This window comes from Nesoenas mayeri (assembly GCF_963082525.1).
Source record: "Nesoenas mayeri genome assembly, chromosome: 13".
Lineage (NCBI taxonomy): Eukaryota > Metazoa > Chordata > Aves > Columbiformes > Columbidae > Nesoenas > Nesoenas mayeri.
In genome coordinates, this window is record NC_137550.1 from 12,466,005 (window position 1) to 12,479,614 (window position 13,610).

At 56.4% G+C, this 13,610-nt stretch overlaps 1 protein-coding gene across 1 annotated transcript; it reads right to left on the bottom strand.

Annotated features, from left to right (window-relative positions):
* Positions 1 to 404: 404 nt before the first annotated feature.
* Positions 405 to 1,982, bottom strand: LOC308045400 (G-protein coupled receptor 12-like; the record flags this gene model as incomplete). Its single annotated transcript, XM_080352664.1, has 1 exon — positions 405 to 1,982. The coding sequence occupies one exon, from the start codon at positions 1,980 to 1,982 to the stop codon at positions 927 to 929; it is 1,056 nt and encodes a 351-aa protein (XP_080208790.1). The 3' UTR covers positions 405 to 926.
* Positions 1,983 to 13,610: the final 11,628 nt, after the last annotated feature.

Sequence of the window (13,610 nt, forward strand, 5' to 3'; positions counted from 1 at the left end):
CAGCACATCACCCCAGTGCCCCAAACCCTGCAGGGGTACCCTACTTTGGCCTCCCCAGAGCCTTGGGGGTGCGGGGCACCCTGGCTGCCCTCACCTCCTGTACACCATGAGCCCCCACCTTGCCCGTTGTCACCTTTTTTCAGGTGGAGGGGGGAGGAGGGGTGAAGAATGGATTCCCTGGGGTACCCCCATCCCCACAACAACCCAAAACAATGACTGTACCCTAAAGTGCCTTTTGCCCCGCAGGTTCTCAAAGTGCTTTGCAAATGACATACAAACAGAGACACATTGTTCGCCCCCCAAGGTCCCCTCCACCCCAGATCCCCGCAGCTCCCTGCGCTCCTCCGGGTCCCCCCCGGCAGAGTCACCCACCCCCACTGGGCTGCAGCTGTCCACCTCCCCCCTCCCCCCAATTATTGCATAGCATTGCAAGACCTGATTTTAGGGGGATGGGCGCCCTGGACAACAAACCCACACGTGGGGACCAGCCCCGTTGTGGGGGACCCGACACCCCCCCGCCCCCCACCACTCCCCGTGGCCTTTCCAGCAGCTGCCACTCGTGGGACGTGCCCCCCTAGGCCAAGCTCGCTGCTCCTCTGTCTTCTTACCATGAGAGGAGACAAACGCCATCGTACAGACATTCTTTTTTCCTTCCTTTTTTTTTTTTCTGTGTTTTGTGTTTTTAAATAAAAAATAAAATGTGTAAGAAAATAACATTTCTAAAGGAAACCATTATCATTCTACTCTCTCTCTTTCTTTCCCCCTTCTTTTTCCTTTTCCTTTTTTCTCTTTTTGGCCATCTTTCCATGGAACGAGATGTGCTGGCCGGGGAGGGGGGTTCCTCCCGGTAGGAAACAATAACGGTGGAGGGGAAAAGGAGGAGAAGGAGGAGAGCGAGGGATTGCGTCTCGCTCCGTGCTCAGTCCTCACACATCACTGGATGTCCTTGGTCTGGAGGAGAACGTGGAAGGGATACATCCGCAGCAGGCCAGCCAGAGCGACTTCTGGATGTCTGGGTTTCTGAAGGCGTAAATGATGGGGTTGATGAGGGAGTTGCAGGTGGCAGGCAGCGCCAGGGAGTAGGTGTAGACCACGGGGTAGCTGGAATCGGCCACCAGAGAGTAAATGGCAAAAGGGATCCAGCACAGGGCGAAGGTGCCGAGGATGAGGGAGAGGGTGGAGAGCCCTTTGCGGGTGGAGGTGGCCTGTGCCGTGGCGATGAACTGGTGCTGCACGGCGATCTGCTGGGCGTGCCGGAAGGCGATCTTGCAAATCTGCAGGTAAAGCTGCATCATGAGGGCGAAGAGCAGCAGGAAGGTGACGGCCAGCACCGCCGCGTTGTCCTTGGTGACGGGCCGCAGGATGCTGCAGGCGCTCTGGTCCCGCAGGCAGTTCCAGCCCAGGAGGGGCAGCAGCCCCACGCCCAGGCACAGCAGCCACATCAGCAGCACCATGGCGCAGGTGAAGCCCAGCGTGCGTTCGCTGTGGTAGGTGAGAGCGTTGTACAGCGACAGGTAGCGGTCCACGGTGATGGCCAGCAGGCTGCAGACGGAGGCGGAGAAGGCTGCCAGCAGCAGCCCCGCCGCCCCCAGCTCCGCCGCCTCGCTGGGCGGCCGCAGCAGGTACCGGACGGCGAAGTTGGCCACCAGCCCCAGCCCCGCCAGCAGATCGGCCAGGGCCAGGCTGCCGATCAGCAGGAACATGGGGGCCCGCAGGCTCGGCGTGTAGAACAGCACGGCCAGCACCAGCGCGTTTTCCCCGGCCACCGCCGTCCCCGTGGCGCACAGCGCGATGTCCCAGGGGCTGACGGCTCCCCCGGTCCCGGTTCCGGCCCCGCCGCCGCCTCCCGGCGCCGCCGTCCCCGGCCCTCCCGCTGCCGACGGCCAGGCGCTGGGCTCAGAGACGTTGCCGAGCCCCGGGAGCCGCTGCTGCTGCGGCTGCGGCTGCCACGGCTCCCCCATGGCGGCGGGGCCGTGCAGCATCGCTGGGGAGAGAGGGAGAGGGATGCGGTGAGGGGCGGCGGACCCGGGCGCCGGGCTGCAGGAGAGGCGCCGAGCCCCGCACAGAGCCCGGGGAGCCCCGCACCGAGCCCCACACCGGGTTCCGGGGACACCCACCCCATCCTTAGCTCCGGGACGCCCCGCACCGAGCCGCTCCCGCCCGCCGCAGGGCGCATCTCGTCCACCTCCCCCTAGCCCGACTGCAGCTTCCCCGGCAAGTAACATCCCCTCCAGCCCGGGGTACGCCCGCATCCCCCCCGCCCCACACGCACCCCTGCCCGGGGAAGCCTCGCCGCTAGCTCCTGCTCCTCCCGTCGGGCTGAGGCCGAGCACAACTCAGCGCCCCGATGCCGGCAGCAGCCTCCATGCGCTCTGCCCCGCGCAGGGTCCGCGGGCGCTGCGCACCCCGGCGCCGGGGAACACACGGTACCGCCTGCTCCGTCGTCCTCCTCCTTTCCCCAGGGCAGCTACCTTTTGTCGCCTATTTATAGCTCAAAGCTCGCCCCCCCCGCCCCGCAGCCTTTTCTTTTCTGCGTGCAGCGAGTAAAAATAAATACTATTAATAGGCCAGCCCTCGCATGTATGCGGAGCCGCTGATGAAACGAGCAGGCAGCGGCAAGGGACGGCCTGCGTTAACTTTCTCCTTTCTCCTTCCTTTCCCCTCTTTTGGAAAAGACTGGTGCAAGGTGCTCCCAGCTTGCTGCAGACAGCTGCAAGATCCTGCCCGGCTCAGTGCAGTCCCTCTTGCAGAGTAAATGCGCGCCCCCCAGGGCCAGGCAGCCGAAGTGTGAAGGTCGGGGGGGGCTCTGCCCGCTGCCAGCCCCCACTGCCGGCATCACCCTTTCCCGCATGCAGCCCAGCCCGGGGGTTGTTGTTTTTTTACCTGGCTTTAGTGCTCAAGGATCAGCTTGCTTCCCTTCGTTTTTATTTTTTTGCTTCCCAGTCCTTCCAGTCCTTGGTGTTAAGCCTCATTCCTCGGTGAGCATTGCTAATAACATTGCCAGATAGCTGGCATCCACTTGCACTTAATATTCCTGCCCCATTGGATCTGCTGATAAATCTCAACTCTGACGTCAAAGTCTTCACTTATATTCATGATCCAAGTCTGTGAATCAGAGCCGCTGTGATCAGAATAACAACAAGGCTGGCTCCCTGCTCCACATCCACATCCACACCCGCAGGCACGAGGGGATGCGCGCACCCGCACGCACCCATGCACGCACCCCTGCACGCACCCGCCCCGCCGTTCATTCATAAGCTCTCCCGCCAACCAGACGCACCTCCCCAAGGTCAGGGCCCTCCGCACCTGCGTTTTGCGGATGCAGTTTGGGTGCCAGCCAGGCCCTGGTGGCTCGCAAAGGCGGTCGGGCAATGTTTATTTTTACCGCTTGTGCCGAGGGACGCGAGGATCTGAAGGGAGGGGTGGTGATCTGGTGTGGCATGGTTTGGCTGCCCCACTCTTCAAGGGCAATGCCCAGGGACAACAGCGCTTGGTCTCCATGCAGCCCCAGGAGCTGGCAGCCGGGGGTGTTTGGGGGGCCCTGTGTAACCAGGCTGGGGCAGATGCATCCCCCCATGGGGCAGACATTGTACCCCAGAGCCTTCACCCTGCATGGGCTTCCCTCCAGCCAGTCGAAAAACTGGGATGAAGAGGATCAACCCCTGGGAGCTTCATGTGGGCTGCCCAGCCCAGCACCCACTCTCCTGCACAGGAGTCCTGCCCAAGGACAGTGGGTGCGGGGGGTCTGTCCCCCTCCCCACACCGCAGCACCCACCCACCCCCAAAGGCTTCCTTCCTGACTATTTGGGAAAGGATCAGGCCGGAAAGGAACATATCCCAAAGACACAATTATTTTTCTGGCCACAGACATCTCTGTGATTCAGAGAGGGAGCAGGATCTTCAAAGCAGGGATGCTCAGCTCCTGCGTCGGCAATATTTCAGCTACACCTTCTCCCCCCTTTCCAGCTGGTTTCATAATACTCCAGCTTTACTCCTTCATCTCCCTCTCTCTTCCAGGCTGTAGCTATACAGTGCAGCAAGCTTGATGGCAGGAATCATTTCCAGCTCCTGATGCACAAAGATATTTTGATGAATACCCGTGGTTTTGGATGAACCCAGTCGCTCCAGTTAGGATCATCTGGGTTCTTAATCAGGCCGAGCCCCATCCCAGGGGATCTGAATCGTCATCTACCTGGGGCCGCCGGCCGCGTGACTGAGCGCTGTTGTGTGCCGAGTGACATGAGCAGCATGAAAAGGGGCGGAGGAAATCTGAGCAAAGAACTGAATGAATTCGCTCCCGCTCCCAGTAATTACACACTGCCTGGGAAAGGGGAGGCGGGTGAGGAGCTCTGATTGACTCCTATCAGCAGCTGCCTCTGCCAGGAGGTGGGTGCGGAAGATGGGCTGGGTTGAGCTGTTGCAGCAGAGGAGATTTGACAGCTGTGCAAGGGACAGAGCCCACCCAGGGCCCCCAGGCTGAGATGAGTGGGGGCGGCCTCAGCCCAGCCAGGCTGATGTGCCATGAGCAGCTGCAGGTCTGAGCAAGGATGGCCCTGCTGCCACCATTGGATCTACAGGGGGCTTCCGAACCCCCTACCCGGCCCAGGGGACACTGCTGCAGCTCCGGGTCCCCATGTCCAGCCAGCAGTGAGGCTGAGCAGGGATGGGGACATATAGATGCACTGTGCATCCCTCCAGTAGGTGCCCTCAGACACCCAGGTGCCCCAGTCTGGCCCTTGGATCTTCTTGCACAGACACACACACCCCAACAGGTCTCAGGTGACCCCAAACCCCCTCATCTCACTGGCGGTTGGCTTGGACCTCCTGCTCCCTCCAGCATGCAACCCCTCACTCACAGAGATACCATCAAACGGTCAGGTGTCTCAGCTGATCCCCAGGCCCCACAGTGGCCTTGGTAGTCCCAAACCACCCTGCTGCTTCCCTTCCCCACCTTCAGCTCCTCCCCTCAACATCCCAGCACAAGTTTGGTACAATCCCAGGATAATTTTCCCAGGTCCTGCAGCGAGTACCAGACCCCACAGGTTTTGTCCCCCAGCACTGGAGAGGTGCCCCCTTTCCACATACTCATAGCTGTGCTGGGGCATCCAAGCAGTGTCATAATTTCCTCAAGGCACCGGTGATAAAAATGACCTTATCTGGCCATTTTTAAACAAAGGCATGCCAGCTACAGAGCTGCCCTGAATGCAAGCAGTGTTGCATCTCTGATGAGCACCACTACACATCAGATTTGTAATATTTGAGCATCTACCTTTTACAGTCACAAATAATGTTCTGAGCTGGGTATCCAAAACAACATTTTGACAATATATTAAGTATACTTTATCTATGTTAAAATTACAGACTCAATAGTGAGGTGTAAAAATCAAAGCTAATCAAAACCAACAGCAAAAGCCTGACATAGTAATGACAGAGCAAGAGGCCCCCAGCCTCACCTGGGAATGTCATTCAGCAAGGAGAGGCTTTCCCTTATCATTTCTCATCTTCCTCCTTGGATTTTGGCTCATGGGAAGAAGCTCAGAGTTAAACACCACACATGGTCCTCCCCAGCACTGCCAACCCATAGCAAGGCTTGACCTGGGTCTCATCCTGCCTTAGAAACTGGGCTTTTTTTGGTTAAAAACCAAGTGGCTGGCAATGTGGCTGCCTGGCAGGCAGGAGACAAACTTGGCAGCCACTAAACTTTTCTCTCCATCTCTGACTTACTTCATCATAGCTATTTCTATAGCCAAGTCTTCGTGGTGATTAGGTGGCCCTAAGAGGGAGATAACGAACACCTGGGTGGGTATAGGGTGGTGATCACTAACAATCTGGCCATCCAGGGCAGAGCCCACTAGTAACCAAAGTTTGCACAAGGGCTGCTGCTTAACAGACATAACAGGTGCTCCAGAGCTCACCAAGAGGAATAACTGTGATGCCAATAGTCTGTAAAAGTGGACAGAGTGGCAGCACTTCAACCACTCTGTGTTTGTTCTGCAAACAGCAACAAAAATACCCTGAAAACCACAGGTAACCGAGCCAGCGGGCAGCTGGGTGTAGGTCCCCTGGGCTATGTGGTGAGCCCTGTGCCATCACCAATCGCTGGTGATACCGTGGCGAGCTCTGTGCCGTCATTGACGGATGGTGACGCCGTGGCGCTTTGCGGGCGCTGCCCCAGATTTGTGGCTGTGCAGAGAGCCCTCCTGGGCATCCTCTGCCATCCATCATGGGCTGTAATAAAATCATACCCAGGACACATTTGATCAAATAGAGGGAATGCAATTTGCCGTCATTTTTTTCTCTAAAAGCATTAAAATCATATTTATTTCTTTTCCTTGGGGAAATATCACTACCTCCTTGCATCACATGAGCTTTTCCTACCTCAGCTCCCACTCCTACCAGAGCACCCATGGCCAAACCAGCAAGCATTGCCTTGAAACCCCCCAAGACAGGTGTGCAAAGCTCCACCGCTGGAAATTCATCCCCATATTTACACAGGCATCTTTTCCGCAGCGAGTGGATGCAGCCTTATTTCAGCACCTTTGTTGTTCCCTATTACTCCAACAGTGCTTGAAGAGCTATAAGAAGGAAAAGCGTGGCTATAATTAGCAGTGTTGACTAATCGGGGTGGCAAACAGGCGCGCTGCACCCGCCAGCCTCCCCGAACCGGGGCTGTGCGTCGCTGGATAGTGCATGAAGTCCTACATTCAAAGGCTTTGCATAATCTTTGCGGCTACAGGGTGGAAATGAGGCCATTTTCTTGCCGCTGCTGCTGCTAGAGATCGGGGACTTCTCCCAGCGCTGCTTCAGCTCCAGCCTCCCTGCCTGGTGGGAGAAGGGACCAGGGCTCGGTTTGGGTGTTTGAGATGCTGATGGCAAACCCAGGCTTTGGAGGAGGCGGAGGCAGGCCTCTGGCTTATAAAATCATCCCACCCTGTTGAGAAACAGTTGATTTAGCTGGAAAATCTCTCTTGTGGTCACTGGAATGGGTGACCAGAGGGCCTGGCTTGCAGAAGTGACCTCTGCCTTTCTACCTTCAGCGGCACCATCACAACATGACTTGTGCCTCTCAGAGAGCTGTGGATGGGTAGTTGCCTTTACCACACAGGTCTCAGCTTGCCCCACACTGCGGAGGCGTGTGAGACCTTCCTGCACCAAAATGAGGTATCTCTGGGTTGCCTGGTGTGGGGACAGCGAGGACACCGTGTCTCGCTGCACCGTTGCAGTGAGATATCCAGCTGCTGTGAACATTCTTGCATTCACCCGCAGGCTCAGAGGAGTGCAGGCACCTGCAGATTTGTCCCAGGAGAATGTTGGGGTCCCATCACTGGGTTTGGGCTCAGCCACCCTCCAGTGACAGATCCAGGCTGCCAGGGCCACCCCTGCTCGAGGACAACTTGCATCCCTGCATCCCGCTGGCACTGCACGGGGACAAGGCTGTATTGCACATGCATGGGGATGGGACACAAATGGCACCTGCGCAGGGACAAGACCCCCAGCAAAGGTGAGCAGGGCCGATGCCACACTGTGCCAGGAGGGCAGGAGCAGCCCTGTGTGGTTTGAAGTTTTCTCTCGATTCCCACCAAACACTCAGGCCAAACCATGGGGAGGACTTTCCCTTCTCCCTTCAGTGGTATCATTCCCATCTGAATGATTTTTCTCTAAGCCCTTAAGCTCCTGAGCTTTCCTGAGTCAGAGGGACACACTTTGAAGCACCTTTGCTGACACACACTGTGCCACCATATGTCAGCTCAGCTCTGGCATTCAGGGCTTCTGGGGCAAGGTGGGTTTTTTCCGAAATAAAAAGCTTTTGCACTACGTTTCCCTCCTTCTCCCAGGCTGTGTTTGGTGCTCTGGCTGGCTACCTCACCAGGAGTGACTGTGTTTCCCTTACGCCATGATTCATCAAGCCATAGGGAACACATCAAGCCATAGGGAACACCGGGAGCATGCAGGATGCGGGGCAAAATACTAGAGCAAATTATTTTGATAATTAACAACAAACAAAAACCTAATTCACCTGATGTGGCACAGAGGAAAGGAAGGTTTTCTGTGGTTTTGGAAAGGGCAAAATAATAAGAATTCTTAAAAAAAAAATAAATCTAAAGTCTATTTGCAGCTGAATGCAGGGCAGCCTTCATCCCCGCTGGTCTCCTGGCCACCTGCTGCCACCACCGAGAGCTTTCTAAGGCCAGGCTTGCAGAAAGCTGCTCCAGCAGAGCTCGGTTGCTGCGCCCGCACTGGAACCACCATAACCCCCTGGCAGGGACGCAGGTCTAAGGACCAACAAGGTCCCAGGTCCTTGCAGAAAAGCCGACGGCTGCCCTGGAGCAACACCAAAAGAAATCCGCAGCCACCGTGTGCCGACAGGGATGGATCTGTCGCTCCATTGCAAGTGTTAAACCCTCATGCTGATCCCTCCCAAGGTATCGGCACAGGGGGGTGTCAGGCAGCCCACCCAGCGGGGAAAACCCCCCTGCGGCAGCACTCAAAGCACCTCCAGCCTCCCCAGTTCCTATCCTGCTGGGCAGGAAGGACGTTGGGTTTCATAAAACCCAGGGAACAAGTTCTCAGCTTTGAAGTCGAGCAAAAGGCAGCTCCAACACCCCCTCGCCCAAGCACAGCCAGTCCTCTCTATTTATTGATTTTAAGTCTGGCTTCTGACATTTAAACAGGATCCTACGTAGAGACACGGTGCCGGGCTCCCCTCCGAGCATCTCCTGAGCGCGGGCACATTCCCTGGAGTTAGGCTGGGGACCACACTGCCCGGAGCCATGGTCTAAAGCCTGGGGTGGGCTAGGACTTCACCAGAAAAAGGTCACAGCTGCTTGCTGGTAAGTGAAATAATTAATGTAAAGCAAGCACTTGGCTTGGAAAAAAAACCCAGCTTGAGTTAGGGAGAGTTGTTAGTGGGTAAAGCCAAGTGTCAGGAGCCAACAAGAGCAGCTCCCATGGGCTGGCCTGAGGTGCTGCCCTCCCACTGGCTGTATGCCCCAGCCACAGCCCTGCCCAGCCCAGCAGGATGGGTCCAAAAGCAGCTAAAAATGCCCAGGTGCTCCTCAAATTATTAGTAATAGAAATAACATGGGAGGAGCAGATTTCAGCCCCCTGCATCTGACAGGCTCAGTTGCTCCTGTAGCTCAGAGCACAGGCGTGCAGTCCTCGGCCCATCCGTTCTGCAGGTGATGTTATTTCTGCCTATGAATAGTGCAGCAGGAGCAGTGAAGGGTTCCTGACTTTCCAGGGCGTGGGGCAGCATTTGCAGGCAGCATTGCTGCAGGTACCGGGCTTGCCAACAACCTGGATCTTATCCCAACCTTCAGCCTGAGCCATACACACCTGGATTTTGGGTGTATGGAGGAATTTCTCAGCCTCTGGGCATTGTGTTTTCTCCTTTGGCACCACTGCCCACAGCTGCGTCTTGGTGGTGGGAATTTCCTGAGGGTAAAAGAGACATTTCCAGAAGTACAAACACCCAGTCAGATCGGAGAGCTGCTTAATAGAGTGGGAATCTGCCTTCTCCATCCTCCGGTCTGGGGTTTAAACCAGAAAAGTCTTCTGTTCTCAAAGGGTTTCCCTGTGCCTTGCAGCCTTTTCCCCAGAGCTGTGCTGCACGTCTCCCCGCAGCGATGCTGGAGGTCACTTGGCTGGAAAACATCATCCCCTGAGATGGTCAGATCTATGGCAAAAAGGCTCTTAGCAGAGCGAGTGAGAAAACAGAAAACTAGCAGTGGGGAAAGACCCTCCAAATCCTTTAAACGTGCCCAGTTTGAAGGGATTGGGGAGGTCTTGGTGGGAGTTTTTGGGAACATAGCAGCAGTTTTCCCTGGCATATGCAGGAGAATGATGCATGGCCCCGAAAGAACCACGGTGCATGTCACCGACAGAAGCAGCAGAGACTGTTTGCATCCAATCTGCTTTTATTTACCACCTGGGAGTTCCCAAGCAGGGTGAGGGTGGTGGGATGAATAGGGAGGATGAGACATGGGACTGCACTTTCCCATCCGGTTTTGAGCTATTACCCTTATTTTTAATTTTTTTTACATTTTTTTTCTCCCCAAAGGTCAGCTGCCTTGTCAGAGCGAGAAGTCACAATCAGCTTCCCTGATATCAGTGTAATCGTGTTTGATGAGTCACTTGTTTAACGGGAAGAGGCTGCTGGTTGCTATAGGGATGGCAGCAGCGGGGAGAGGATCCCTTCATTACCCTAATCACTGCTTGTGACAGAGAAAACACAACCCCAAACAATTCCAGGCCAGACTCCCCTTCACTCTTTTTGACACAGTGTGATATGTCAGGTTTTTCCCCAGCTGCAGGGATGCCCAGACAGATCCCTGAGTGATGGACAAGATGGAGTTCGAGGATGTCACAGGGCTGGGAGGTGACAAGGACCAGGGAGGGGTACGGATGAGCATGGTGCTCGATGTCAGGCTTGGGTACCATGGGGAAATCGGGGCCTGTGGGGGCTGCAGTGGCTTTGTGGTGATGGAAGGAGCTCCCCACCACCGGCTCATTGGATTCCCATCCCTCCTTGAGCTGTTTCTCAATATCCTGGGAAAACATGGGGCTCCTGGGCATGCCAGGGCTGATGTCTTTGCAATGCAGCTGGTGCTCTGATTCGCAAAGGTGAGATATTGGCAGCACCGAGGGAGCTGCGGCTGTTTGTTGCCTTTGGAAATGAGGCCAGCGGGTCACAGAGATCAGCCGTGAAGGTCACTGGGACCCATCTCCTCCCAGCTGGGTGTTTGCCAGCCTTTCTCCTGCTGGCTTTCATCACCATGGGGCATCCCCATCCCGCAGCAGGCACCTGCCAGGGGAGCCTGCTCGGTCCCTTTGCTTCACCTTCTTCTCTCCTATGCCAGACTGGGGGATTTATTCCCCAGTTTGGTCCCAGAGGAGCTCCTGGCCACTTCTACAGGGGACACGGGGAGGGCAATTTTGTCAGGTCCATCTCTGCAGACCCCCACTGCCCTCAGTAACCCCCCACCATCTGTGTGATGCTCAGCAGAGCTGCTGCTCTCCCCCGGGACACCCCCTGCCTCCCCAGCTCTTCATTAGGGGATCCCTAATTACCACCAGGGCGTTGATCGATGCCGTTTCGCCACAATGCTTTCGTTCTGTGTAAACGGCTATATTTAGCTCCGCTGCTCCTGCCAGGGATGCAGCTTACCTGCTCACATTTCTTCCTCTAGAGCAGGAGGTGCCTCTTGATGGTGGGGAGGGGAGATGGGAGAAGCCTCCAGCTTCCAGCCGTGCTCTCCAAATGTTCATACTTGTTCTCTCCTACATGAGCAGGGTTTGAAGAGCTGCTGTCTCCCAGTAGCACTGGGTTTCAGGAAGGACCATCCTTCCCCCTTCACAAATCCCCCTGTGAAAAATAAAAGGTGGGACATAAAAAAGGAGGATGGCAGTGGGGGAGATGCAAATCTCCTGGGCACCGGCTGGCCTGTTGCCCCTTTGGTGCGCCGTGCTTGAGCCATCGTGGGAGAGCCTGGTTTTGGGGGCTCTGATGCCATGGTTGCACTGACAGGCTCTCTCCCATCATCTTCATGCTCTCCAAGAAGCCATGATTCCATCAAGCTCGATCCCATAAGCTCCCCAAAGTTTTAGGAGTTATTCATGCTGGCAACACCGTGCCATGGCCTCCTTCGCTCCATCGGCCACTTGGCATAACCCCCGTGGGTCGCACGGCTTTCCTCCGTGCAAGAAAACCTTAAACACAGCTGTTTCCAGAGCAGCTCTGGGGATGGGGACATCAGGGCAGTCACCGGAGCAGATGCAATGGGGAAAAAGCCACCTGTGGTAAAGCAATGGCTGCATGGTCGCAGCAACGTGGCTTTGCATTTGGAGCGCTCCAGCCCTCTCTGCCCGACCCACCTCACTGGGTGCAACATGGGGACCAGCGCAGGCACCCACATTTATCTGCCGTCCTCAGCGCATCAATTCATGGCGGTGCTGGCTCTGGCTTTGGGCAGAGACCCCAAACCCTGCACAGCCCCTGTGCGGGTTTGCTGGGGTCCCTGTCCCCGCTGGGTCCCACTGTGCTGCTTCCCAAGCAGTGGCTCTCAGCCTGTGTGCAAAGGGGCTGCTGGGGACAGCAGCGTGTGCTGAACTGCAGTGTGACTCGTGTGTGGCTTGGGGACCCAGAGATGCTGCTGGTGCAACATGGCTGAGAGTGGCTGGAAGTGGGGACGGGGGCTGCTCTGCTTCCTCTGGGGCTCAGCGGGGAGCTTGGTCTGGCCGTCCCTGCCCACAATGCCCAGCCCAGGCATGACTGTCACACATGTGGGGGCACCCGTCCTACCCGCATCAAGCAATGGGGTATGAGGAGCAAACCAGGGACATTCCCTTTGCTGGAGAGACACCCCTTTCCTTCAAAACACCCTGCCTCTGATCCAGCAGAGACAACCTGAAGGTATTAATGAGGCAGAAAGAAGCTCATCCTGCATCAGGGCCGTGAAGCAGCCTGGAGCCCACGATTTATTTATCGATGCAGGTGAAAACTGCTGCAGGGATGACAGCAGAGAACGAGGGCTGGGGGTGAGCTGCAGAGCCACAGGCAGCAGCACCAGGCACCCCATGGCACCCAGTCCCCACAGCCCCGGTGGGGTTTGTCCTCGCGAAACCCACACCGGGCACTACAGGGTGGGCAGGTGCCAGAGCAGCTACCTGCTGCCTCAGCTGCAGAAACCAGTGGCAAGGTCTTTTTCATATTCTATGCACTGTATGTACCTTAGTGCTACACGCAACCCCCCTGCAAGGTTTTCAGATGCCTCGGGGAGGGGGATGCAGGTGATGCAGTGCTGTTCCCGCATCCATGCTCCTCCTGTGCGGACCCCACTGTCCCCAGGGCCAGGGACTGTTGTGCCTGAAACTGTCCAAAGAACTCCAAGCTCTGTCCTTTGGAAGGGACAGGTACTTTCCCATTTGCTTCATGCTGCGTCTGTCCCCATATCTGCCCCACTGGGTGAGTCTCCTAAGTCCTGCCCTGTTGGTTACCTGCATCCCAAATCCTGCTCCCCAAATCCCACCTTGCTGGGTCTGAACCCCCCAGATCTTGCCTCAGTGAGTCTTGACCCTCTCTGGTCCCTGCACCCCAAGGCTCACAATGCCAGAAGGGACAGCAATACCCACATCCCCCTCTGTCCTATTGGGGGCCAGAGGGAGATGCTATATGGCCATGCAACTAACCAATCATTAAAATCAGTGCATAACTAAATCCAATCCAAAATCTCTGAGCTTGGAATAATCTGTGGCTATTTCAGCAAGGAAAAAAAAAACCCTCCCTGCTTTCCCCATCAGGTGTTTCTTGAGACACAAAAGAGGCAAAATAGCTTCTTTAAATAGCCGAGCGCAGGAGGCAGCCAGGCTCCCACTGCTGGAGCTGCGGCTCTGCGGGTCGGCCCCGCACGCAGCCTGCGCCGCTTCACGCCGGGACACCGCGGGCCAGCGAGCCGACGGCTATTTTTAGCCACTTGGCTTTTTAAGAAAACAAAACCCCATCCAGGAAAAGCACCGCTGATACACTGGGAAAAATAAACCCAGCCCAAATGCCGGTCCTTGGGAGCATCCTCAAACCCTCCTGCATTCAGAGGTGCTGTGATGGGGCTGGG